At 37.7% G+C, this 27,918-nt stretch overlaps 1 protein-coding gene across 1 annotated transcript; it reads right to left on the bottom strand.

Annotated features, from left to right (window-relative positions):
* Positions 1 to 48: 48 nt before the first annotated feature.
* Positions 49 to 27,918, bottom strand: SMCO2 (single-pass membrane protein with coiled-coil domains 2). The gene is made up of 9 exons (XM_032387470.1): positions 27,591 to 27,918; positions 23,220 to 23,357; positions 20,568 to 20,685; positions 14,929 to 15,065; positions 13,572 to 13,721; positions 10,289 to 10,383; positions 5,773 to 5,825; positions 4,608 to 4,783; positions 49 to 310 (listed from the first exon to the last, which is right to left on the bottom strand). Exons 2-9 carry the CDS (start codon positions 23,345 to 23,347, stop codon positions 112 to 114), a joined length of 1,056 nt encoding a protein of 351 aa, XP_032243361.1. The 5' UTR covers positions 23,348 to 23,357; positions 27,591 to 27,918; the 3' UTR covers positions 49 to 111.

Below are 27,918 nucleotides of genomic sequence, written 5' to 3'. Positions count from 1 at the left end.
TGCCAAACATCCAATAGTATTTTTTGAAAAATATGTTAACCACCATAATACAAGAACAGCCAGAATTTTATTAAGGAGACAGTCAGTAGGGAAACAGTAACTTCTATAACTTTAGGAGGGTAACAAGTCTTCCACTTCCAAGTTCAAGAAAGGAGCAATGAGCTCCCGTAGTTCCCACATTCTGCGGCGTCCAAGCATTGTTGGGAGTAAGCTTTCAAAGATAAATGTAGCATCAAAAAATAGTATGTAACAGGAAAGTCCAGTGAAGGTGAGGACATAAAACATGATGAAAATCCTCAGTGCACGTTTCCTGCAAGGAAAGAGAACATCTGTGTTAAGAACATTCTGAAGAAAACCACACTGATGAGACTCCTGGTTCCTCCACCCAGTTAGTTCTATAATGTCAAGGAAGTAACTGAACTTCTCTTGACCTCAGTTGACATCCACAAAAGAAGGAGCTTGGAGTAGTCGAGCACTTAAGTCCCTCCTAGGGCTGGTATTGGAATTCTAAGGTTTTATAGCCATGAAACAATGAAACCCTGGAAATTATGAGACTCTTTCCTTTGAAATACTCTTCTCACACTCTAGCAGACTATTGACATCTTTTCCTCACTTGTGAGGTATCTGACACAGATTCGGAGGGAAATAAAGGACCAGGCAGTTAGATTTTCTGGGGATATAAAATGCAATGTGACAAATGGAGTCTAGCTCTACCACTAGTTTTATCCTGGTACCAGACTTACCCTTTTAAAGTAATATAAACTTTCTCAAGTCTTTCAGGACTCCTCCTCCTAGGCTGGACCTATGATCTATTTCATTTATTTGCTTTTAAATCCTTCCATTATTATTTTCTAATTATCAATGCAATACATGATTAGGGTAGAAGGTCTAGATGGAAGACCCAGAAAAACACAAAGAAGGAAAGAAATGTCACAGATAATCCAGCTACCTGGAGATAATGACCATCAATAATGTATTTTAGAAGAGAAAATTTAGAGCACAGTTAAAGCTAGCTATGGATCTATTTTGTGATCCAACTCAGTGGATTCTGTAAACCTGAGCCAAGTTGTTTGGCATTATTGCCACTGGTTGTCTCTTGGTAGTTACACAAATAATTGCTTCTATTTCACACATTTTTTTTCAATTAAAGATTTATTTATTTATTTCAGAGAGAGAGGGAGAGAGAGAGAACATGAGCGGGAGGGGCAGAAGGAGAAGGAATCTCAAGCAGACTCTGCACTGAGTGTGGACCACCATGTGGAGCTCAATTCCACGACCCCAAGATCATAACCTGAGCTGAAACCAGGAATTGGTTGTTGTAACCAACTACGCCACCCAGGTGCCCTATCACACATTTTATGAAAGAGCCAATGTTTTGAAAAATATTCTAGTCAGAAGAAGCTTTGAGGGCTGCTAAGATGAAGCAGAGATGCCCTGCCCTCGAGAAGTGCTAAATCTAGATTTGTTTTTTCTTATGAAAAGAAAAATGACTCACTACCAAAACATAGCTAGTAAATAAACACTGTTCTTCTTAAATTCTAAAACCAATCATCTCTGGAAATACCAAACTGGAACATTTTCAAAGAGAAATATTTTAACATATTTTTTAAAGAGAAAAATAGTTTTTCTAAATTACAGATAATTTGGAAAACAGAGAAATGAAAAAATTATAATCTCATCACCCTAATATCATTAGCTCAGTTTTCTTTTTTCTTTCTTTCTTTCTTTCTTTCTTTCTTTCTTTCTTTCTTTCTTTCTTCTTTCTTTCTTTCTTTCTTTCTTTCTTTCTTTCTTTCTTCTTTCATTTTGTATTAATTTTTTAAATTTTTTGTTTTATTTTGTTTGTTTTGCTTTTGGCTTAGAGTGTGTTCTTCCAGTTTTTTCTTTCCTTCACTGAACACTCTAGGTATGGTTGAGTTCAGATTTATGTATTTATTTATATATATTTATCTTTCAGATTTATTTTTGAATAAAAAATCATTTGATTTTGATTTACAAGTCAATATAACATAAAATATTTTTCAGATTTTCTATTATAAAACAAAAGAACATGTGCAATATTTATTTTTTAAAGTGCAGACATTTTTCTTTGGAAAACATCATAGCTACTAATTCAAAATAATTTCTTTGAGGGACGCCTGGGTGACTCAGTCAGTTAAGCATCTGCCTTTGGCTCAGGTCATGATCCCAGGGTCCCGGGATTGAGTCTCGCATCAGGCTCCCTGCTCAGTGGGGAGCCTGTTTCTCCTTCCCCCTGCTTGTGCTCTCTCTCTCAGACTTCGAAAAAATAAATAAAATCTTTGAAAAAAACAAAATAATTTCTTTCATATCACTTGTGTGGAACCAAATATTAGTGTCATTAAATATTTTATTCATTTTGAATTTACCTTCTTTAAAGAATAAAAATTATTCCTTTGACTTTTTAAATACTGTTTATGTACCTATTTACACGTTTATTTTTCAAGATTAGCCATGCATAAAACCTTTAATCTTTTCCAAAATGTTCACATTGTTTGTGGAAAGTCTATAAGGGAACTGTGGAATTGGGGATTATGCCAGGAAGAGGTACCTTCTGAGCCTAAAAACAACAAAACCGAGACATAATGATTGACTAAGTCTGCAAGATAAACCTCCTCAAAAAGATAATGTATAAGTATGCTTCAGTGGAACCAGTACGTTTCCAGTTCTTAGAAAGAAATTGGTCAAATCCTTAGGCAGTCTTAACTAGAATATAATGATGTGATGAAAGATGGCCAACTCAACTGGATTGTAATCTGCCCACTTAACACAATCAAGTGATGATCAATGCAATACATGATTAGGGTAGAAGATCTGGAAGATCCAGAAAAACACAAAGATTTACTTACTTGTTTGATTTTTGAGATATAATTTGCATGCCATAAAATTTACCCTTTAAAGTGTATAATTCCATGGCTTTTAGTTTATTCACAGGGTTGTACAACCATCACCATTATCTAACTCCAGGAAATTGTCATCACCCCAAAAAGAAAACCTGTACCCATGAACAGTCACTCCCTATTTCCCACTACCCTAAGGCCTTGCAACTATTCATTTACTTACTGTCTACATGGATTTTCCTATTTTGGACATTTCACAGGAATGGAATCATATAATAGGTGGCCTTTTGTGTCTGACTTTCTTTCATAATGTTTTCAAGAGTCATCCACATTGTAGCATGCATTAGGACTTTGTCCTTTTTTGTGGATGAACAATACTCCATTGTACGGATATACCACATTTTGTTTACCTATTCATTAGTCAATGTATATTTGTATTGTTTCTATTTTTATGAATAATGCTGCTATGAACATTCATGTACAAGTTTTTGTGTGGACATATATTTTCAATTCTTCTGGGTGCATACCTAGGAATGGGTCAGATGGTAGCTCTATATTTAACATTTTCAGGAACTGCCAAAGTGTTTTCCAAAATGGCTGCACCATTTTACAATCCCTCTAGCAATGTCTGAGGGTTCTAATTTCTCCACATCCTCTCCAATGTTTGCTATTGCCTGTCCTTTCAATTATAATTATCTTAGAGATGTAGAGTGGTAGCTCATGATTTTGATTTGTATTTCCCTAATCACTGATGGTGTTGACTATCTTTTCATGTGTTTGTTTGCCATCTGTGTATCTTCTTTGAAGAAATGTCTATTCAAGTCCTTTGCTCATTTTAAAAGTTGGGTTGTTTCCTTTTCTGTTGTTGAGTTATAAGACTTCTTTATCTATTCTGGATACTAAATTCTTAATTTCCAGGGTTCTGAAAAAGTTGATTCTGACTATTTTTTTCAAGCTCTTTCATTGATTTTTATGGAGGAAGAAATTTTCTGGGGTTTTTACTCCACTATTTTCATTGACATCACTCCTCACTTATTAATTTAATATCTGCTCAGCATGGTGAAGATGTTTTATATTTCATGTCCCAAAACGATAAAGATGCCTGCCATCTTGTAGCTCATGGATTATTAGGAGGAGACAGATTTGAAATAATTTAATTGCAATAATATACTGTGGGTTCTACATCAGGATTATGTTTAAGGTAGAGTGTACACACAGGAGAGATTGCTGAACATTCTACTTGGATTGGTAGTTGGGGCTAAAGAATCAGAGAAGTTTTCTTAGAGGAGGGTATTACTCCAGGAATATATGATGGTGTGGCATCTTCAGAAAGGGATCCAAAGAGTCAGAATTTGCTAAGATGTATGTCTTTAATACCATACAAGTGAGAGGCATCCTGTCCAGTGAACAAAGGTTTCCAAATCTGCTTAGCAGGAAGGTTCCTTTGGTGGAGGTGGCTGCATCATAGATTGCAGACACCATCTTTTAAGATTTATGTACACATAGTTACCTAAAGCAATAATAAAGAAATCTATATCTATATATCTAATGCAATAGATCTACAGCTAAAAATAATATGAAAAACACTATGACTCCAATAAACACATAGACTTATAAAGAACAAGAAGAAATAATTTATAAAGGAAGGTAAAACAAATTTTTAGTCATTCCTTGAAGAAATTCATCATACTATGCTTCGTACATTTTGGGGCCTTTGTCCAGCCCCAAAGTCCCCTTTCTCTGACTTACCACATTGTAATGCTGGCAGGAGTGTTCTGCGCTAAAGGGGGTGGTGGAGCCTCAGGAAGCTGGGGCTCAATTTCTTCCATATCCATTTCTTCAGGACTCTGAAAGTCTGTTTTCCCTTCTTGCCCTTGGTACGTTCCCAACTTTGTACTCAGCAGAGTCATGCCTTTGTAAAAGTTCTGAAAAAAATAGCAATCAACTGTCACTTTAAAAAATGATTTTAGAGGTCTGCTAGTCTTATTGTAGATGATGCACAGTGGTTTTCCTCCAGAACACCTCAGGAGCCCACATTGCCAATCCCATGTGAGTCACATGAGGAGATCATTGGCAAGTGCATACTCACCTAGTAGAAAGAGACTTACACATTCACAAAATAAGGTAGCAGCATGGTAGACCCACATGCTAATCTCTAACTACTGACTTATTCATGTAGGAAGATAATTATCCTTATATTGAATTCATCTGTTCAATTTGTTCATCTATGAAAAACATATTGACTCCCACCAGGCACTATTCTAGGATACTGTGGTTAACAAAATAGATAAGGAATGTGCATTCTATTACATGTGCATTTTTAAACCAAATGGATAAGGAATTACACGCACGTTTATAGGGACTGGGGGAAAAGCAATAAACTACTAAACATATATATATATATACACATTAGATATTATAGATTAGGATACATGCTAAAGAGAAAATAAATAAGATAATGAGATAGAGTAGCTGAGGTTTGTTGGTGGGACACCTACTTCAGATAGGTGGGATGATTAGGCACCTCTGAACAAGTGACAGGTTGACTCACTCATTCATTGCTTCTTTCACCCATTCACATTTACATCAACATATTGTGGGAGGAGTTCAGATATGGAGTTATTTTTCTGGCTAGGGGAGATTATGGGAGGTCTGGAAGAGGCGATGACATTTGAGCTGAGCCTTGAAGAATACATAACATGTCGACATAGAGGCTAAGCTCTAAATGGAGAAAATGTAGAAGCAGACCATGAGATGTTCTGTCCACCCAAAGCAGAGGGCCAGGAAGAGGAGAAAAAAGTGATAATGAAAGAGAAAGAAAACAGTAGGTGGAAAACCCTAACTTCTAGAGAAAGAATTATCCCTATATTTAGATTTTATCATTATTTGAACTTGAGTAACTGTGAAATCTTACCTTTATTCTTGCAATGAGTTTCTCCTTTAGTTCATGAGCTTCGTTACAAGCATCTTCCTGAAAAGACACCCACAATTTTGGGTAAAATAGAAATATATTTTTCTGGTTTATACCATAAAACCTCACTCATGTTGACACCACTTAGTTGTAAAGTGGCTTCTTTGAAGCCTACTTTTACTCAGTAAAATCTTTCCTCTTACAGCAAATTCGTAATATAATCATGATAAATTGCAGGAGGAATAACTAAAAGATTAGTATAATTATTTTTAACACTTTAGAAGTATAAATTTATACAATAGCAGAGATAAATCATCTTTTTCTCTATTCATTATTCTTTCCTTGTGCCTTAAAAATCTTCCAAGACACTAGAGGCTCCCAGGTGGCTTAGTTGGTTAAGCGTCTGACTATTGATTTTGGCTCAGGTCATGATCTCAGGGTTGTAAAATTGAGCCCCATGTTGGACTCCATGCTGGGCGTGGAGCCTGCTTAAGATTCTCTCTCTCCCTCTCCTTCTCTCTCTGCCTCTCCCCACACCTGTGTGCATATGCGTGCTCCTTCTCTCTAAAAAGAAAACAAACTTCTAAGACACTAGTTGGAGAAAAAGTATGTTTCAGAGAAAAAAGAAAATTGTATTTCTTTTAAGTATTTTAAAATTTATAATATATGAATATAAGTTCTTGTTATGTTAGTTTGAATATTTGGACTTTATAGTTTAGCAAAAGAGCTATCCATAAAAAATGTCTGGTTCCTCTTTTCTTCCCATCTCCTGTAGGTCATCAGGTAGAGATAACAGATGGTTTTGGTTGGTTTCTATCAGTAAGTTCAAGAGACAGGCTGAAAGCAACCTTTCTAAGATAAGGATGCCAAATATACATATGTCAGGAGTAAATAACTCTTGTAAGGTTTTTAATTAATCATTCTATAATAGACTTGCAGGATACTTTGAAAGGCAAAGCTATAGCGGGAAGAACAGTGTTCTGGGATTCAAGAAAGATGGGTGCTAGAGGTGCCATTTCTAGAAATTTTCCTTAAACAAGTACTTGCAAAAGCAAGCAAAGATATGGATTGGTGAGGCAAAATTTGTAATAGCACACATTTATTATAAAGCCCCAAGTATGCAATGAAATAAATTTAATAAATCCAAAAATCAAATCCTGCATTTATATAAACAGTGAAAAGGTAAAATGGCAACTAGTGGCATAGAAAGTTGCTGAAGAAAAATGCCAAGGGAAAACAGCAAGTTGCAAAACAATATATATAATATAATCCTATTTAAATTATAACAACAGGGCGCCTGGGTGGCTCAGTTGGTTAAGCGACTGCCTTCGGCTCAGGTCATGATCCTGGAGTCCCTGGATCGAGTCCCGCATCGGGCTCCCTGCTCAGCAAGGAGCCTGCTTCTCCCTCTGACCCTCTCCCCTCTCATGTGCTCTCTCTCTCATTCTCTCTGTCTCAAATAAATAAATAAAATCTTTAAAAAAAAAAAAAAATTATAACAACAACATGTAAGTACATGTATAGGAAAATTTAGAAGAATATAAATATACTAAAATATTCACTGTGTTTATCATTGAGGGAGTGGGATTATTTTTCATTTTTTATATGAAATAGTTTTGTTTTAATTATTAAAATAAGCATGCATTACTTTTGTTAGAAAAAATACACATATTTTCATTTTTTAGCGGGAGAGCAAGAATGAGACTAGTCTTTTCATCTAGAAATATGGGCAAATCACGTCATGTTTTTGAGTTACGCTTTTCTCCTCTGAAAATGAGGGTATAGACTACAAGACAGTTCCCTGCTAGGTCTAAAACATTGAGTCTATCTTTCATCCAATTTTGGATTCCATTCACTAAAATTCCCTAGATCTGAGATTCCCTTGAAGAACTGGTTTTCTTCCTCAATTATAACACCATTATGTTATTACCTGGACATATTTGTTATCTGTTTCTTCTATTTGCTTTTTAATTTCCATGATCTTCTCCTTTAAAACAAAAGGGCATAAATCAAAAGTTGTAATGAATGATGTGCGGAATTGAAACAAAGTGAAGATTTTTAGAAGAAAGCTCATTCATGATCAAAAAGTTTGAGATTTAATAGCAGCTGTTTTTTTGTGTTTTTTGTGTGTTTTTTTTTTTGATACTGCTCTGGGTACTGATCTCCAAAATCAATATTAAGTTGAATCAACAAGATACAGTTGTCCACATCCTACGTTAAGTGGCCCTTGAGCTAGGCATTGTGCTAGTTGGAAACATGTAATGAGCATTTGCCCTCAAACGGTTTCCAGAAAGGGGCACCTGGGTGGCTCAGATGGTTAAGCGTCTGCCTTCAGCTCAGGTCATGGATCTCTGGATCCTGAGACCCGTGTTGGGCTCCCTGCTCAGTGGGGAGTCTGCTTCTCCCTCTCCTTCTGCCTCTCACCCTGCTCATACTCTCTCTCTGTATCTCTCTGTCTTAAATGAATAAATAAAATCTTAAAAAAAAAACAAAACCAAATAATGCAATATATGTTAAGAAAAAAAAAAGAAGAATGTAGCAGGAGGGGAAGAATGAAGGGGGGGACATCGGAGGGGGAGATGAACCATGAGAGACAATGGACTCTGAAAAACAAACTGAGGGTTCTAGAGGGGAGGGGGGTGGGAGGATGGGTTAGCCTGGTGATGGGTATTAGGGAGGGCACGTTCTGCATGGAGCACTGGGTGTTATGCACAATGAATCATGGAACACTACATCTAAAACTAATGATGTAATGTATGGTGATTAACATAACAATAAAAAATTAAAAAATAAAATAAAATAAAATGTATTATTCAATTAAAAAAAAAACCCAGCTTCCAGAGAATGTATAGTTACACCCTTCTTTTACCAAGTTCATCCATCCCCAATCGCTGAATTGTGTGACTTAAATATTTAGAAAGGAGTTGTGATCTTCTAATCACATTTTACTTGGTACCCTGGTTTATTTATATAGAAATATCTTTACACGGTACTTATCTAAGATAATTGCATCAAAGATAATAGATAGGAGTCAGTTGCAGAATGAAAGTCTATCATTCATATCAAGTCATGTTGATATGGAGATCTCAGAAAGCTTTGTGAATTTGGGGGTTAAATATCAGGCAACAGCCAAAGGCCACCTCAAAGTCCTTTCTTCACCTTAAAGGTCTTTTAATTTTGTTTCTGCTGTGTGTGTATTTTTTAAATGATTTTACCGATTTTTCCCTCCTCTCTCTTTCATTCCTTTCTGAGTCATTCCATTTCTTCACAAGATATAAATGAGCCGATACATGTGGTTTTATTTTAACTTTACTAGCTTATTTCTCCTTTAATTTGCCCACACCACACTTTGGTTGTTGTTTCCATATCTAAAACTCTTCATTTCCCTTTACCAGAGTGAAACTACAGCCATTCCTACTGACTTTGCTTCTGTAATACTTATATTTAAAATTTCTTATTTAGGGATGCCTGGGTGGCACAGTCAGTTAAGCGTCTGCCTTCGGCTCAGGTCATGATCTCAGGGTCCTGGGATCGAGCCCCACACTGGGCTGTCTGCTCCGCGGGAAGCCTGCTTCTCCCTCTCCCACTCCCCCTGCTTGTGTTCCCTCTCCCACTGTGTCTCTCTCTGTCAAATAAATAAATAAAATCTTTAAAATAATAAAATAAAATTCATTTTATGGGGCGCTTGGGTGGCTCAGTTGGTTAAACGTCTGCCTTCAGCTCAGGTCATGATCCCTGGGTCCTGGGATCGAGTCCCGCATCTGGCTCCCTGCTCCGCGGGGAGCCTGCTTCTCCCTCTGCCTGCTGCTCCCCCTGCTTGTGCACTTGCTTTTAAGCTTTTTGGCTTGAGCTAAAGCAGAGGAAGTAGATAGACACAGGTTTCTCCTTTCTTAGAGAATTGTTTTTCAAAGGCATGAAGTTTAGAAATACTGTCAGCCAGGGCTCTGAAGTCTAATTCTTATCCAAAGTTGGTCACTACCTTTCTAACATCCTACGACTCTTTAAAAAAGGGAAATTCAACCTTTCTCAGAAAAGAGTCTCTCGGCAGTGCAAGGCAAGAAAACAACAGAAAAACTGGAGACTGTGAAAACCAACACAAGAACTCTTCATGAAAGCATCAAAGATGAACACAAATATATCTCTTACATTTTAAGGTTGCAGTTATTCATAAATATTTAATCCCTGGATGTCTCCTTGAACTGTTAGGTGCTGGGATACAAAGATCAAGAAGAGAAGTCTTCTGTTAAGGTACTCATCATGGTCTTAAGATGGCATCAAGATATAAGCCTATGAAACTGAGTTTATAGGTAGAATTAAAAACTCGTCTTTTTGCGTTGTCAGAGAATAGAAGTGGTGGTACCCACATGACAGGTGCTCAGAACTGACCACCAGAGAGCAATCCTCCTCATGACAAAAGATGGGTTTTAATTCTTATTGTGGTCTGTTAAATAATAGAAGGGGTGGGATATGGTGGCCGAGTCCCCACAACCTCCCCGATTATCTTTTCCAAGCCTCCAGCTTACCTCAATGTTTGCTCCCTGATCAGGGTCAAGGTCTTGGTGTGACTCCAGCTTTTCAATTTGGTCCTCCAGAGACATCACCTCATTTAATAAGCTGCAAACAGAGCAAGAGATGGACTAAATCCTATGGATTAAGAAAAATCACCCAATAGGGCGCCTGGGTGGCTCAGTTGGTTAGGCGGCTGCCTTCGGCTCAGGTCATGATCCTGGAGTCCCTGGATCGAGTCCCACATCGGGCTCCCTGCTCGGCGGGGAGTCTGCTTCTCCCTCTGACCCTCCCCCCTCTCATGTGCTGTCTCTCTCATTCTGTCTCTCTCAAATAAATAAATAAAATCTTTTTAAAAAAAAAAAAAAGAAAAATCACCCAATAGACAATCTTTTGTGATTTTTCAAGAATGATATCCTATTCTTACATAAGAGGACTCTTGCGTTGTGGTTGTGTTGGAATGAGATGTCACAAATGCAATGCAAGAAGGTAGAAAACACTAAATAATCTAGATAATAGTAAAGAAATGTAAGGTCTAATTGGATACAGGAGCAGAAAATTTAAATGATTAAAATGGAAGCTTAGCTAAATTTCTAGAAAAAAAAAACCCACAGAAAATCTTTGGGACTTACGACTAGGCAAAGATTTCTTAGACTTGACACTAATAACATTACCTATAAGAGGGAACATTGATAAACTGTATCTCATCAAAATTTAAAGCTTTTGTTTGGCCAAAGACTGTTAAATGGATTCACTTGTCAATATCTGGCAAAGGTCTTACACCTAGAATATATGAAAACTTTTTAAAACTCAACATTAAAAAACCAAACTATCCAATTAAGAAATGAGCAAAACACATGCACAGACATTTCACTAAGGAGATATATAAATGGCAAATAAAGACATGAAAGGATGCTCAGCACCATTAGCCATTAGAGAAATTCAAATTAAGACTATAATGATATATTACTACAAATTTATCAGAATGGCTAGGATGCAAAACAGTGATAATGCCAACTGCTAGTGAGGATGTGGAGAAATTGGATCACTCAGACATTGGTGGTGGGAACATAAAATGGACAGCCGCTCCAGAAAATAGCTTGGCACTTCCTGTCAAAACTAAAAACAGACTTACCATGTGACCCAGAAATTTCATTCTTGGGAAATTATCCCAGAGAAATGAAGACTTATTTTCACACAAGAATTTGTACATGAATATCCAAAGTAGCTTTATTCATAATAGCTGAAAACTAGGAATAACACACTTGTCCTTTGATGGTGAATGGTTAACCAAACTTTCTCTCTCTATATATATCCACGTACCATGGAATACTACTCAGCAACAAAAAGAAAGGAACTATTGATATACAGGCAACAACTTGGATGAACCTTAGGAAAATTATGCTGAGTGAAAAAAATAAATCTCAGAAGGTTACATAATGCAGGATTTGATATAGCTAACCTTTATGAAATAACATAATTATAGACATGTGGAAATGATTTGTCATTGCTGGAGATTACGGGTTGGCTTAGGTGTGGCTACAAAGGGCTAACACAAAGGAGTCTTGTGCAATGGTACAACAGATTCTTGATGTGGTGGTGGTTATGTAAGGCTACCCATATAATAAAATTGCACAGAACTATACACACACTCACATGCACAAGTGAGAATACATATAACTGGTAAAATCTAAATAAGCTCTATTCATAGTACCAAGGTCAATTTCTTGGTTTTGATGGTACGCTAGAGTTGGACAAGATATTACCATTTGGAAAAGCTGAGGAAAGATGAAATGGGCAAATTCCTCAAAAGATACAATCTACTGCTAATATATACCCAACAGTTCAGTAGCCTGAATGGCCCTATATATCATTAAAGAAATTAACTATGTAGTTAAAAATTTTACTCTAATGAAATATCCAGGCAATATGGCTTTGCTGGTGAATTCAATCAAACATTTAAGGAAGAAATTATGCCAGTTCTACACAAATTCATCCAGAAAATAGAACAAGTGGGAAAATGCCCCAATTTTTACTATAAGGCAAGTTTTCTGATAGTAATACAAGAAAGAAAAAGGCCAATATCTCTCATTAACATTCATCCAAAATTTCCCTTTTAATAAACAGTATCCAACAATATATAAAAAGAATAATATATTATGACCAAATGGGGTTTATTCTGGAAACTCAAGGCTGGTTCAACATTGAAAAATCAGTCATTATAATTTGCCATATCAAGAGACTATGAACAAACAAACAACATGATCATTCATAGATGCAACAAAAGCTATTGAAAAAATTTAGTATAATACCTGATTTTAAAAACATCTCAGTAAACTAAGATTAGAAAACACTTTCTCAATCTCAAAAAAAAAAAAAAAAAAAAGCAAAACACCTTACATCACAATGCTTTTTCTGTAGGACTGAAAACAAGGTAAATATGTCTAGTGTCTGCTGTCATTCCTCCTATTCAACATCATACCTCAAGTTCTAGCCAATATGATAAGGCAGCAAAAAGAAGTAAAAGACATGCAGATAGAAAAGAAGATATAAAGCTCTCTCTATTTGCAGATGACATGATTATCTATGTGGAAAATCCCAAATAACTTACAAAACTACTTGGAGCTAATAAATGAGGTTAGCAAGGTCACAAGACACAAGACCAATATACAAAAACTAATTGCATTTCTATATCCTGGCAATTAATAATTAGAAATTTTAAAATTTAAAGTATAATGGCACCAAAAGCATGAAATACTTCGGCACAAATCTAACAAAATGTGATATATCTGTACCCCGAACATATAAAACACCGATGAAAGGAATTTCTTTGACTCCAAAGCCCCTTCTCTTTATACCAGTGACTAGAAAAATAATAATTACTCTTATCTTTTCAGTTTCATCTTAAAACTTTCCACTTAAATTCAGATATGCATTAATTTAACAACTATACTTTTTAATACTTTTTTCATGTCATGCAGGTTGGATCCCTTTGGACAATACTGGCTAAAGCTCAAGGGGTTATTGGAGACTTGAAGTCCTTCCTCGGATGGCCATTAACACAGTTTCCAAAAAAAGCCAATGAGAGAAGTCCTTTCCTTGAGAGAAGAGAGAGCAAAGATGCAGATAACTTTGAAACAGGCTTTGAGATTTTGTGACATTGACTTCAAAACGTAAGACTTGGTACTTCTTATTCTGAAGGCATGCCTAAAAGACTTTACCACCTTAAACCCAGAGTTTCTGAAGCTATGAAAATTTTCAATATTTTCTGATCAAACCCAATACCCTAAAATTACCTCTTCATTGTGTTTTCTGTTAGGTTTATTTTTTGTATAATATTGTTGATTTTCTCCATCCAGCCTATGTGATCAGCTCCAAGTTCTTTCACTTGTAGACCCATCTGTGTATTCCAGTAGTTTAGCTGGAAGAAAGTGTTCTCCTGACTCCTGCAGAAATATTATTATGATCAGTTTTAAGGTAAGAAATGGGAAACATCTTCAAATGGCCCCAAACCTTCTTTCTTTGAACGGCAAGTTGGTATGCTGATTCATTTCCTGTCACCAAAATGGGCCAGGTAAGCAGTTAGGCCTCAAGAAAAAAGTTTGAGCACTTATTTGATATCCATTTTAGCAGATCTTCATAAGACTGGAGAAAATAAAATGTATTTTACATTTAGTAAAAAATAATGATATATTTTTAATTTCCCTGCATGGAATGAATGTTAAGAATTACACTATCCTAATGAATATTCTTGTTAGAAGCAGAGAGCTATGCAACAGGGGAAGGGTCTACAAGGGTTTAACAATACATTTCTATTGAGAATTATAATTCTTTTCTTTTTTTTAAAAGATTTTACTTATTTATTTGAGAGAGAGAGTGAGTGAGAGAGAGAGAGGGAGAGAGAGCACAAGTGGGGGGAGGGAGAGGGAGAAGCAGACTCCCCACTGAGCAGGGAGCTTGATCCCAGGACCCCAGGACCCCAGGATCATGACCCAAGCTGAAGGCAGATGCTTACCCCACTGAGCTTCACTGAGGAGCTCCCATAATTCTTTTCATATCTAGAAAATTATCTGAGAGTGACAAGATATGCATTAATTCCACTCTCCAAAGAAGAGTTTGCAAAGAGAAACCTGTGGCTCGGCCTACATCTCTAGAAATAACCTCTACTCCATATTCTTACTAGAATATGTAGGTAGTTACTTGTGCACATGAGTGCTTAAAGGTTTAAGACATATGGATTTTAAATCTTCCAGGCTTTCCCTAAGTGCTCTGCTAAATTTCATTTTCTCCACAGAATATTATTATTTTCTTTTTTTCTTTAAAGTATGACTAACATACAGTGTTATATTAGTTTCAAGTGTACAATATAATGATTCAAGAGTTCTATGTGTTATTCAGTGCTCATCACAATAAGTGTACCCTTAATCCCATTTATCTATTTTACTCAGCCCCCCACTCACCTCTCTTCTGACAACTACCAGTTTGTTCCCTGTACTCAAGAGTCTTTTTTGTTTGTTTGTTCATTTGTTTTTTTTCTTAAATTTTACATATAAGTGAAATCCTATGGTATTTGTCTTTCTCTGGCTTATTTCACGTAGCATTGTACCCACAAAATATTATTAAATGATTCCTTTTGCATGTGTCAAGGCTTACAGTTCAGGGATGTTCTCCTTGGAAAACTGCAAAGATGTGGATACATGAGGATCCTCATGTTGAACCTGATTTGTTTCTTGTTCATCCTGTTCATTCTGTAGGTCCTGGTGATGCTCAGCCTCCAGCTCCAACATATTCTGATAAAGATCATGAAAGAAGCAAAGCAGGAAAAAAGGGTTATAACAAGAGGTGATGATCTCTTTAGCTTATTTATGCCCCTTTCTCTGGGGGCAAGCACACAGCCCTCTCTGAGGCTGGAGTTTTCTACGGCATTTATAAAATAAGTAGACATGCCCTCCTGCTCCGCTGACAGAGGAAGGCTGGGGTGGGGATGCATAGAACATCAGTGTCCTCGTGCAGAGCTCTTTTCAGTGCTGATGAGTAACAGAATTCCACCTGACCATGGACTCTAGCACTCCACTCCAGATGACTGGTTTCCCAAAAAGTCAATGTGAGGGAAAATAAAAGGGGAAGGAACTGTTTCATGTTAAGAGAGTCTAAAGAGATAGAACAGCTAAATACATTGCATAGATCTTGTTTCGATGCTGATTTTAAAAGTACAGGCATTTCCTGGGTTTTGGCACCAAAAAAAATTTAAATAAATAAATAAATAAAAGTATGGGCATTTGAGGGACACTTGAAAAAATTAGATTTCTCAAAAAATTGAGGATATTAGGTTACATCATGGAATTATTGTTAGTTGCCCTGATGTGATGATGGAATCTTGGCTATGTAGAAGAAAGTCTTTATTTTTAAAAATGCTGTCTGAAAATAAACAGGGATAAAGTCTCATGCTGTCTTTGACCTACTTTTAAATGGTTCAAAAAATTCCATCTATTTACATATGTAAAGATAAAGCAAATGTGACAAATGGTAACAATTTTAAAATCTAAGTGTGAGAATATGATTGATCTTCATATAATTCACTTGAGTTTTCTTTTTATTTAAAATTTTTCATAATAAGTAATAAGGGAGGGAAAGCCTACTCTATCAGCTTGACCCACAAAATTTATTTTTTGTTTCTTTATTCTTTGGCTTGTTCTAGAAAAATATTCAAGGCATTTTCTGGTATTTCACTTCTATGCATGCACACAATTGACAATAATTTATCTTTGAACATTTCTCTTCTTTAGTAATGACATTGTGAAATATTTCTCTGTCCTTTGAAGAAGTTTGGTCTGAAATCCTTGTGTTTCAGCAAAACTATTTTTAAACTGGAAGGAGAAAAAGTTGGAGTGCAGATCAGTCTGTTATTGAAATGTCTGGATAAATTACTGGCCACATCACCAGGAATAACTAACATTTATGTAACTCTTTACAAACTTCTTTCATGTGCCTTCTTTCTTTTAATTCCCATGATAGACTTGAGGTGGATAAAGTCAGGTGTTGAAATCCCCTAGCTCAGTCACATTAATGATTGGTCGAAGGTCATATGGTGTAGTGGGTTAAGTGGTCACTCCAAAAAAGATATGCCCATGTCCTAATGCTAAGACCCTGAGAATGTGACCTTATTTGGAAGAGTCTTTGTGGATGTAATTGAGTTAAGGGTCTAAGATGAGATTATCTTGAATTACCTGGGTCCTAAATCCAATGACAAGTGTCCTAATGAGAGACAGAAAGCACCTACACAGAGGGGGAGGTCATGTGAAGACAGAGGCAGTCACGTGCCAAGGAATGTCTGGAGCCACCAAAAGCTGGAAGAGGCAAGGAAGGATTCTCCTATAGAGTCTTCAGAGGGAGCGTGGCCCCGCTGAGTCTTTGATTTCTTCTGGTCTCTAGAGCTATGAGAGAATACATTTTGTGTTGTTTTAAGTCACCAAATTTGTGGCCATTTGTTACAGCAGCCTTGGGTAACCAGTACATATGGCCAGGAAGGGTGTGGACTAGAGCTTGGAGTAGATTTTCTGATTCCAAGACCGTGACTATTTTCATCTTATCTAGTCCTTGGATTCACGTTAAGAAATATCTAGTCCCTACCACTGTCACTTCCACAACCCAGTGGCACTTTACTAGTGAGGTAAGGTTTATTATCACACTTACAGATGAAGAAATTAAGGCTAGATTTTCCAAGTACTAGATGACTCCACTATATCTTACTTCTTTGTGAATAAACAGCATTCACAATTTCAATTTCTTCCCACCTTATCTTTTACCAAGGCAGCAGGAACTCTGTGATATAGAGGAAAAACACTTTATCGGGTATGGAGAACCTGAGTTCTAAGCCTAGTTCTATTCCTGTGGATCTTGAGCCACCTAACCACCCTAAAGCTCAGTTTCCTGTTCTGTAAGAAGAAAAGGGAACCAGATCATCTCCAGAGTTCTGTCTATGTCCAAAAAATCTACAATGACATTTCTTGTTTTCATCAGTCAGTTTACCATAATGGTTAGTACACTGCAAAAGAGTCAAAAGTCAGGAAGTAGAAATAAAATATTTTTTAAAAGCTTCAGGATTGAACAAATAAAGAGTTGCGTGTGCTAACAAACTAAAAGTGTGCTTGCATGAAATACAAAGCCTAAGGGCATTACTTTCCATTTTTGTGCAGCTCTTTGAAAAGCTCATATGTCTCTGAGTGTTCCATAGGTACCTCAAACTCAGCAAGCAGAGAACTGAATTCATCATATTTCCCCTCTACCTTGTCCAGGTCCCCATCCTTACATATGTTTCCCCGATTTATCCAGATGCTTCTGCAGGAACCTGGAAAGGAGTCCTTGAGTTTGCATGGCAGATATTCTTTTCCCTCTTCATTACTCATGTCACATCTACTTGGTGTCCAAGCCCAATAGCACCTATCTTTTAAACCTGTATACTCTTCTCTCCATCTCCATGGCCGTCAGTCAGTCCTTGCTGCGGTCCTCATCACTTCTTGCCTGCTAGTGACATCCTGGTTTCCAGCCTGCATCCTGTGCTATCTCCACCTCCTTAGGGTCCTTGCTGCTTGCTTGCTCATCACGCCTTTTCTTTCACACTTCCTCTCAGAACACAAGTTCCCTTTGGCCTCTTTGCCTTTGCATGTACTGTCCCTTCTTTCTAAAATGTTTTTCTTCTATCCAGTTTATCCTTCAAAACCCAGTTTTCATATTCCTCGTTCCCTGCCTGTAGAGCACCGCCATGTACTTTGTAGCACACCTGCTACTTCTAGCGTGGATTTATCAGGCAGAGCCATTGTCTGGTCTCAGTCCCTACTGGTGTGTGAGCTCACTGAGGGCAAAGGATTTTAGACAGAGATATCCTCAACACTTTACAGCGCTTAGAACATAGTGGTTGCTCAATACGTGGTATTAGGATAAATAGACTTCAGTGTTCACTGCAGCACTATTTACAATAGCCAAAATATGGAAGCAACTTAAGCATACATCAATATATGAATGGATAAAGAAGATGTGGTGTGTGTATATATATATATGTATATATATATACACATATACACATATATATGTGTGTATATATGTGTGTGTATACACACACACACACACACATATACACTGGAATATTACTCAACCATGAAAAAGAATGAGACCTGGCCAATTGTGACAACATGGATGGACCTAGAGGGTATTATGCTAGGAGAAATAAGTCAGAGAAAGACAAATACCATATGATTTCACTTACATGTAGAATCTAAAAAACAAAACAAATGAATAAACAAAACAAAACAGAAACAGATTTATAAATACAGAGAAAAAACTAGTGGTTGCCAGAGGGCAGGAGTGGAGTAGGGGAAGGGGATGGAGAGGTACAAACTTCCAGTTATGAAAAAAAATAATAAAAAGACTACAGAAGTAAGGAAATACATTCTGCTTGTGAGAGATGCAGACAAAAGCAGGAAATAGGAAAGTCTGCTCACTCACTGGGCACCTGAAATCAACACTATACATACCATGCCAGAGATTGGAAAATGCGAAATCAGAGCAAACTATTCACTTCTAAACATGTTGGGGGCTTTGATGGTTAGCTATGGCAATTTTGGCAGCCTGGCTAAAGTCTATTTTGTTAATTAAACCAAATGATTTTTTTTAAAAACTTCTGTTAATTCTGTCCTTTTTCTGAACCTTTAAATCGTATGGTCTTATTAAAAAAACAAATGTAAGATTATACAAATTAAAGACCTTCTGTTTTGCTTCCAGAGAATAAGAAACCATTTCTTTCTCAAGAAGTCATATATTTGTCCTTTTACTAGCAAAGAGCCTAGTTTATTAATACTTCTGTTAATTATATAATTGCACGTGATTTATTTTTATATAATTGTAGAATTTGCTGCATAAATAAATTGATATAAAGAAATATAGCCAAAATTTTTAAAAAGCCTTTTGGTAAACCTTATACCCTGACTTGAAGTTTGTAAGAAATAGTCTTTTTGCCTTATACCATGAGAATGTGGACTATTTGGTAAAAAATAATTCACTCTTACAGAGTGAATAATTTTATTCTCTAATTAGACTTACTCTGATCTGAACTGGGTCAACAGGTGATGTTCACTGATGGACAGGATTCAGCAGGGCACATTACATTGTGCATGCAGGGAAGGTGTCCTGGCAAAGTGGGTTTAATGGCAGCAGCCCCTGCGTGGAGGCCAGGGACAAGGCCCCCCCCCAAAAAATCAGATGATATTATTTATAGAATAATACCTTCATTTGTTCCCTAAGATCATAGGGCCTCATACCTCAATTGCCCTATTTCCTTTTCTCATGTTCAGCCTTCCTAAAAACCCCATCCTAAGTCTCCCCTTCTCATTCAGTTCCTATTTTTTTTTCCCATAGAAGGTGTCTGTCTGTCCTTTCACTTCTTGTCTGTCTCATTTTATCTATTCTCCACATCTCTAACTCCATCCCCTCATGCCTTCTAGCCCCTTCTATTTCTTTGTTTGCTTACTGAAGAATCCTTAAAGATAAGGTCCAGCTTAGGATATTCTTTGGTGGCCTTTCCTTCTATGGATTGACAGAATTAGCCATCCCTGAATCCAAAATATATTCAAAGTACTCAAGTAGACAATGAGCTCGATCCTGAGCTTCCTTTTGGGGCTGCATAGGCCTGGGAGTGGACATTCCCACACTATCCTTCCTTCATGTTTTTTGGACTGGTTGAAACCAATGGTCAATGGCCTGGGGAATTTACGGAGAGATTTCCTCAATGATAATAAACTTGGTCTGTCTCAGCCATGACTTTGCTTTGATCTAAATGGTGGTGGAAACATAAACCCTTTCCAGGATAATCTCAGGCGTTTGTTGAAATTTCTTCCATTCCACGTCAGCTGGGTGACTGAATTTCAAAGACCGAGAGATGTTCAGACTGAATGAAGAGTAACTAGATCTCTCTCATGCTTCCTGTTGGAAGACAATCTGTGAGCAGGGGGCAATTTGACACATGGCAATTTAGTCCGAGGTGAAAAAGGTCACAGTGTTTTCACAAATCCCAAGGCCCGAAGTAACATATAATGTACAAGTCATTGTGTGGGAGGGTTAGCAAGTCCCTCATGTGATAGCAGCAACCCTCAGAGGAGACACTACCTCCTTCCTGGTTTCAAGCTCCGAACACCCTGCACCGACCACAGGGAAACCCTCAGGTATTTCCTTACCGCGTTGAGGTAGGAGATGTCAAGTTACTCTCTTCACCCACCGTGACATTTAAGTCTCCCCCTTACCCATTTTGTAGTCTCTGTCTCATGAAGGAAGTCGGTTTGCGGCTTCTCGGAGAAAATGTTGTCCTTATCATCTGATCTGTCCAAGATGTGGTCCATTTTGGTAAAATCCCTTAGCAAACTGTAAGCCACACAGTCAAAACAGATGCTGTTATTACGCCTTAGGAGTACAGTGTAGGCCTGCCCTAAACATTTCTGGAGGGAGAACACTGGACTCTTTCCCGGGCCCCAGGACCACCTGATCTGCCTCCGCGTGAATCACGTCGGGCATAGTACGCTGCAGGAAACGGGAATAGAGAGGCTGGGTAAGTATTTGCTGACTGAATCTAGAAGTGATTTAACAGTGAGATTTCAAATTCCAAAGCCATTGCAGCTGTGTAGCTCTGTGTGTGGAAATGTGTGTGTAAAATAAACAAATAATAAATAAACACTCTTTTAAAAAAAGTAGAGTTAAAAAGTGCCATGTAGTTCAAAGACCATGCAGAACGGAGTAAGTCTGTGATCCCATCTTGATCTCTAGCCCCCAGATGTCCTCCCCACAACATTTGCTGGTTTCTTCTTTCTTCTTTCACAGAGATTCTATGCCTAAATAAGCAGCTATGTTTATGTAAATATATATGTCTTTTAAATCTATATGAGAGAATATTATACACACTATTCTGTACCCTATATTTCTTTTTTAACAGCCTCTTGGCGTCCATTTCATATCAGTACATGCAGAGCTGCCTCATTTTATTTTATTTTATTTTTTTGAGATTTACTCATTTATTTGAGAGAGAGAGAGAGAAGGACCACAAGTGGGGGAAGGGGGAGGAAGAGAGAATCTCCAGCAGACTCCCCACTGAGCCTGGAGCCGGGATGTGGGGCTTGATCTCACAACCCTGAGATCATGACCTGAGCCAAAACCAAGAGTAGGACGCTTAACTGACTGAGCCACCCAGGTGCCCCTGCCTCATTTTAAAAATGGTTATATGGTACTCCATTGTGGGGCCATACACTAATTTGCGAATCAATTCTTTATTAATGCATACGTAGATTCTTTCCAGTTAATTGCTACTACAAACGATGCTGTAATGACCATCCCGACACATCTATGTGTCGATGTATATGTGTACAAGTATATCTATTGAATAACCCTACAAATAGAATTGCTGGGTCAATAGATACATATATTTTAAATTTTGATAAATGCTACCGAGTTATGCCTTAAAGAGGTTGAACCCATTTACACTTCCAGCAAAAATGATGAGTGTGCCTGTTTTCCACTCTTTTTCTACAATCATGTATTATTAAAGTTTTTAATCTTTGCCAATTCCATATGTTTAAACTGGTATCTCATTTTAGTTTTAATCTTTTTTTTTATTAGCGAGGTTAAGCATCTTTGCTTCTGTGTATAAAACTCATTTGTATTTCGTTTTCTATGGTGTGTTAATATCCTTTGCCCATTTCCTATTGGACCACTGTTGTTTTCTGGAGGGCATGTGTGTGTGTATATGTACACACACACACACATGCTCACACACTCACATATACTTCTGAGTGAATCATAGTCAATTTGTGTTGGAGGTCTATGGTGGAGTCTCCAGTCTGTGGGTTTTCAACCCAGAGGTGGGGCGCACTTTACGCTTACCCTGCACAGAAAGGGTTTTGGGAATCTATAAATATTTCTATAGACTGAATAAATATTGCTTACGTAAATAAATACCGCTCAAAGTTTCCAAATGTATATACAACTGTTATTAACAAATTACAAATGCATTTAAAAAAAATGAAGGGGGGAAATCGGAGGGGGAGACAAACCATGAGAGACTATGGACTCCGAGAAACAAACTGAGGGTTTTAGAGGGGAGGGGGGTAGGGGGATGGGTTAGCCCAGTGATGGGTATTAAGGAGGGCACGTTCTGCATGGAGCACTGGGTGTTATGCACAAACAGTGAATCATGGAACACTACATCAAAAACTAATGATGTACTGTATGGTGACTAAAATAACATAATAAAAAAATTTTTTTAATGAAAAAAATTATCTCCCCTAATGCAGTAAGTTATGTAGTACCATTAATGACACTGATAGATTCATCTTCACTTGTGGAAATAATTACTAATAATTCATAATCCTATATTAAAGGATTATTTAGCTACTTCAAAAAATAAAAATAAAAACATCTTTGATGTCATAATAGCTTTTTTTGACATACAAGCGTTCTGGAAAATCTTTTACTTTAATAAATTTCACCCTATTTAAAAAGGTTGTTAACCATTGGTTTATATTAGAACACATTTTTATCATGTACTAACAAATGCATATGTATATTTACATGAGCACTTTGTGCTTTGTCTACTATACAAAGCATTGTAAATGGTTTATATATTTTGCAGGTGAAGATAATAAAGGCACAAAACAATCAAAGTATTTTTGCAAATTGAGATTAGAGCCTTGACCATTTCTATTCAGCTGATGTCCACCTGGTTCATGACCATAGGCCCCTTTAGTGTCTCACAAAAAATATTCATGAGGTCAAAATTAGAAGAATCGTAGAGAAGACGGTCAACCCCACCCCTGAACTTGGCAGTCTCATTATTTGCATCCTGCTGTCCCAAGGAAGTGTCCGTACAGGACCACAAAAACTGCCCCCAGGGCCCAGGCTTCACTTACTTCTGCATTGCACCTTCAGCCACATCCATATTTTGGAGAAAGCCATTGTTTTTCTTAGTCAACTGTTGTTCCTTCCCAACTGTCATCATCTGCAGAGATGTCCTGTCACTTAGCTTCATGAGCGCCATTTCTTCAGCACTGCGGGGACAATGATGGCAACAAGATGGCTTTCACCGCAGGATTGGCAACTATATTCCCTTCGCTGATACACTGAGAGCAGGTGTATTAACCCTTCTCCTACCCAAACTGGCCATCAGTTGTAAGGGACCCCAGAGTAAGTTCTTAAGTTACTCTGTTCAAATATATACAGGAAAGTTTCTGTGTGTGGCTGTTCCTTAGGACGTCTCTGGTGAACATGAGGGTTGTCTGAGCCTGCAAATGTGTATTTTGAATCTTTGAATGGGACTATTAGAGAGCAATATAAAAGAACCAGGCTAGGGAGATGGGAAACTTCACTTTCATAATCTCTTTCTGATCATATATATATGTACATTGTAAAAAAATAGAAAAGAAGAAGGAACTAGAAATCATTGGTACTCTGGAGATAACCAGAGACACCAGGGAGATATCCAGACAAAACCACTGTTGATATTGTGTTGTATTTATTTCCATTTCTAAATTTGATATTTGCCTTATTCTTTTCCTATTGTTGACAAATAGGTTATACCTAAGTTTTTACTAATATAAATAATACAGTAATGAATATCCTTGCTTAGTAATTTTCAGTGCATCTCTATTATTTACTTAGGATACTTCTTTAGAAGTAAAACTACTGGGTCAAAGTGTATATGCTTTTTTTTTTTTTTTTTTTAGAGAGGGAGAGGGCGTGGGGTAGGGGAGAGGGGTAGAGGGAGAGGGAGAGAGAGAATCCCAAGCAGTATCCACACCCAACATGGAGCCCAATTTAGGGCTTGATCTCACAATAATGAGATCATGATCTGAGCTGAAACTGAGTCAGTCACTTGACTAAGCCACCCAGGCACCCCAAAGTGTATATGCTTTTCTAATTTTATTTATTTATTTATTTATTTATTTATTTAGAGCAGGGGGAGCGGCAGAGGGAGAAGGAGAGAGAGAATCTCCAGCAGACTCCCCCCTGAGCATGGAGCCTGACACAGGACTTGATCCCATGACCCTGAGATCATGACCTGAGCTGAAGTCAAGAGTCGGATGCCCAAGCAACTGAGCCACCCAGGTGTCCCTGTAAAGATTTCGAAAAATATTCCCAAATTACTTTTCTAAAGTTTCAACCACTATACACCACCGGCAGCTGTATAGGAGAAGGGGAACTTTCGTTCCAGCCAGGTGGGCAAGTGTTAGCGGGCGGCAGAGGAGTGAATTGTTAGAGTACTGAAGTGGTGAGAGATATAAAGGTGACAGGAAATAGAAAGGGGGTAGAGAGGTGTGAGACAGGTTCTAGAAAGCTCATATGAAAAGCTATAAGAAAGGATCCATATGAAACATAACTCCTAGTTATTGGCAGGAATCACAGGGAGTACCCACCACCAAACAGGAGGAAACTTTCTCCTCTGGAGTGTGGCCTGGCCCCAGGGCCCTAAGAGACAGGGTCCCTGAGGGACCGAGGGGACTATAGACTCATGGAAAGGAAGGAATAGCAGGGATTTCCCTGGAAGAGGAATGGTAGGAGTATCGAGGGTTGGGGAACTCAAGATTTTGGAACGATCTGGGCAGCTAATGGCCTGGTCCATCACTCAGTGGCAAAATTCTGTTTTGTGTTTGACCAGTGTGGGGATCTGCAGTGGATGTAGTACAAAGGGGACTCCTGTGAAGGAGGAGGAAAGGGAAAGACTAGAATGTTTGATGTGAGATAGCTCCATCCTTCTTAACTCTGAGCGTGACAAAAAAGAATAAAAATTTGATCTCTTTCAGGAGGGACACTGTGACCTGCCCAATTTCATCACTGTTCCTATCTGGACAGTTTCATCTGTTTCCTGAAAATGTTAAGCATTACTAAGGCAAATGCAAGCTCTGAAAGATGAATGGCCATGAAATCTGCCTGGTTTCATGTCTCTTTCCTGTCCAAAAATTAGAATACTGTGCAAATAATATTTCCTTATTTTGGTAATTTTTTGACATCCTAATAGCTTCCATTGGGTGATTTAAAAGAAAATCTGTTTCTCTCAGTTCAAGTACCTACACAAATTCTACGTCCATACATTTTCTCTTATTTCAAACAACAGAATCCTAATGATGGCTTATGTTTGTACAGCTCCTAATAGATTACAGTGCTTTTTACATATTATCTTATTCAGTTCCCACAACAACATGGTGAGGAAGGTATTATTCCTGTTTTACATGTGTATGGTCTGGAGCTCTGGGAGATGGTGTGATTGACTTAGAGTCATACAGCTGGCTAACTAGCAAAACTAGGACTCAGAATTTCCATGTCCTCACAGCTACTTGTGAGGGGTTTCTCCTCCACCCTGATCTAGACCAGGGCTCCCCTATAAAACTTTGTTATGTTGGAAATCTCTATACTGTTCAGTACAGTAGGCACCAGCCCCCTGTGTCTATTGAGCATTTGAGATGTGGCTATTGCAACTGAGGAATTGAAATTTTAATTTAACCTGAATAAATTTAAATTCAAATAGCCATGTGTGGCTGGTGGCTACCATATTGAACAACTCAGAATTTTCTAGACCAGGAATCAGCAAACTATAGCCTATAGGCCAAATCCATCCAGTCACTTGTTTCTTAAATAACATTTTATTGGAACACAACCACACCCATTCCTTTTCCTATTGTCTATGACTGTTTCTGTGCTGCAAAGACAGAGTTGAATGGTTGCAAGGGATGTAAATTTGGCACACAAAGCCTAAAATAGTTACGATCTTGATCTTTATGGAAAAAGTTTGCCAACCCCTGTTCTAGACCATCACCTTCTTCTGTGATGATGGGTGTTTTCTACAATGAATCAACTGGATGTAGTGAATAAGAATTTGAGTTTTGGAGAGTCAGGCTGAGTTCATATCACAGCATCAACCCTTAGCAGCTGGGCATAATCTTAATATTCTAGGTCTTACTTTTCTCATTGGTAGAATTGAGCTAACATTACTATCACTAGTGTTAAGAGAGTTGTGAGGAGTAAATCAAATAATTCTTATTGTACTTAACACAGTGTCAGATAGATGCAAACACTTAGCAATGTTATCTATTAAAATAAAAACAGTAGAGACGGGAGCTATTAGTAAGGTTTCTTTAGCTCTAAATAGAATAATAATAATAATAATAATAATAAATAATGCTTACACATATGCAGCAACTTTACTTTATAAAAAACTTTCACTAAGTTGTTTCATTTGATTCTCACATCTGCCCTGAATGGTCAGGCAACCCAGGCAGATCTTATAACCTCTATTTTTTAGATGCAGAAACTGAGACTCAGAGAGGGCCCATGATTTGCCCAAAGTTTTGTTGCTAGAAAATGGTAGAATCAGGATTTAAACCTGCAAGTTTTGGCTACAAGTGTGGCAATTATCCTACTATTATACATACATTTGATGCCCAATATGTTTTAATGGGTTACTTAATAGCCTTCTCACCTCAAAAACAAGCTAACTTTTTAAGCTACCTTTTTTTTTTTAGTAATCTCTACACCCAGCATGGGGCTTGAACTCAAGACCTGGAGATCAAGAATCATATGCACTACTCACCAAGCCAGTCAGGTGCCCCTGAAGCCAACTCTTGACTAGTTATGTAGTTTTGATCCTTGCTACTCAAAGTATGGTCTGCAGACCAGCGGCATCAGCACCATCCGGGAGCTTGCTATAAACACCCAGAATCTCAGGTCCTACCCTCAACTCACTGAATCAGCATCTGCATTTTCACAAGATCCCAGGGGATTCATATATGTATTGAAGTTTGGAAGTATTCAAACTCTAGACCTTTGAAACTCGAATCTGTCTTCTCCATCCTACACCCTATCTCTTCATTCCTATATGTTTACACCATTGACCTCTAGGATTGTTTGGTACAACTGGAATGAATCCCTTCTCCTTTCCCCAACCTCATCAAAACCTTTAAAATTACAAATTTGGTGGGGCACCTGGGTGGCTCAGTTGATTAAACATCTGACTCTTGGTTTCAACTCAGGTCATGATCTCAGGGTCCTGAGATCGAGCCCCATGTTGGGCTGCATGTTCAGTGCAGAGTCTGCTTGGGATTCTCTCTCTCTCTCCCTCTCCCTCTGCCCTTCTGCCTCTCCCCTGACCCCATGCTCAATCTCTCTCTTTCTAAAATAAAAAATTAAATCTTTAAAAAATACAAATAAAATTACAAATTTGGACAAGCATTCTTCAAAAGGAACAGATAAACTATTTTAAAAGACAGCCGGTGAAATCTGTAACTTACATTTCATGGGGGATTTTCTCCAGGCCTAACCACTCAGATCACCCTCTTCAGTACCTGCTAGCCAGACAATTTGGGTTCCCAGAAATTTTAAAGCATGGTTGAAATAATCAAGGATTTGATGTCACCATAGGCTTCTGGCCAGGTGAGTGAGGTGGTGGTGAGATGGTAGAGCTGTGAAATGTGTCTATGCCTGGTGATATCTTGTTCTTCCCGATTAGGCAATCACAAATAACCTCTCAATTCAGTGGGGTAGACTAACAACGGTTAAGTTTCCCTGGAAAGTTCTGGTAATGCCAGATCCGCCTTTCCCTAGTGCCAAAGGCAGAGA

This window comes from Phoca vitulina, unplaced genomic scaffold (assembly GCF_004348235.1).
Source record: "Phoca vitulina isolate PV1807 unplaced genomic scaffold, GSC_HSeal_1.0 scaffold49, whole genome shotgun sequence".
Classification (NCBI taxonomy): domain Eukaryota; kingdom Metazoa; phylum Chordata; class Mammalia; order Carnivora; family Phocidae; genus Phoca; species Phoca vitulina.
Note: the sequence above shows the minus strand (reverse complement) of the source record. Positions and strands in the feature narration are given on the sequence as shown.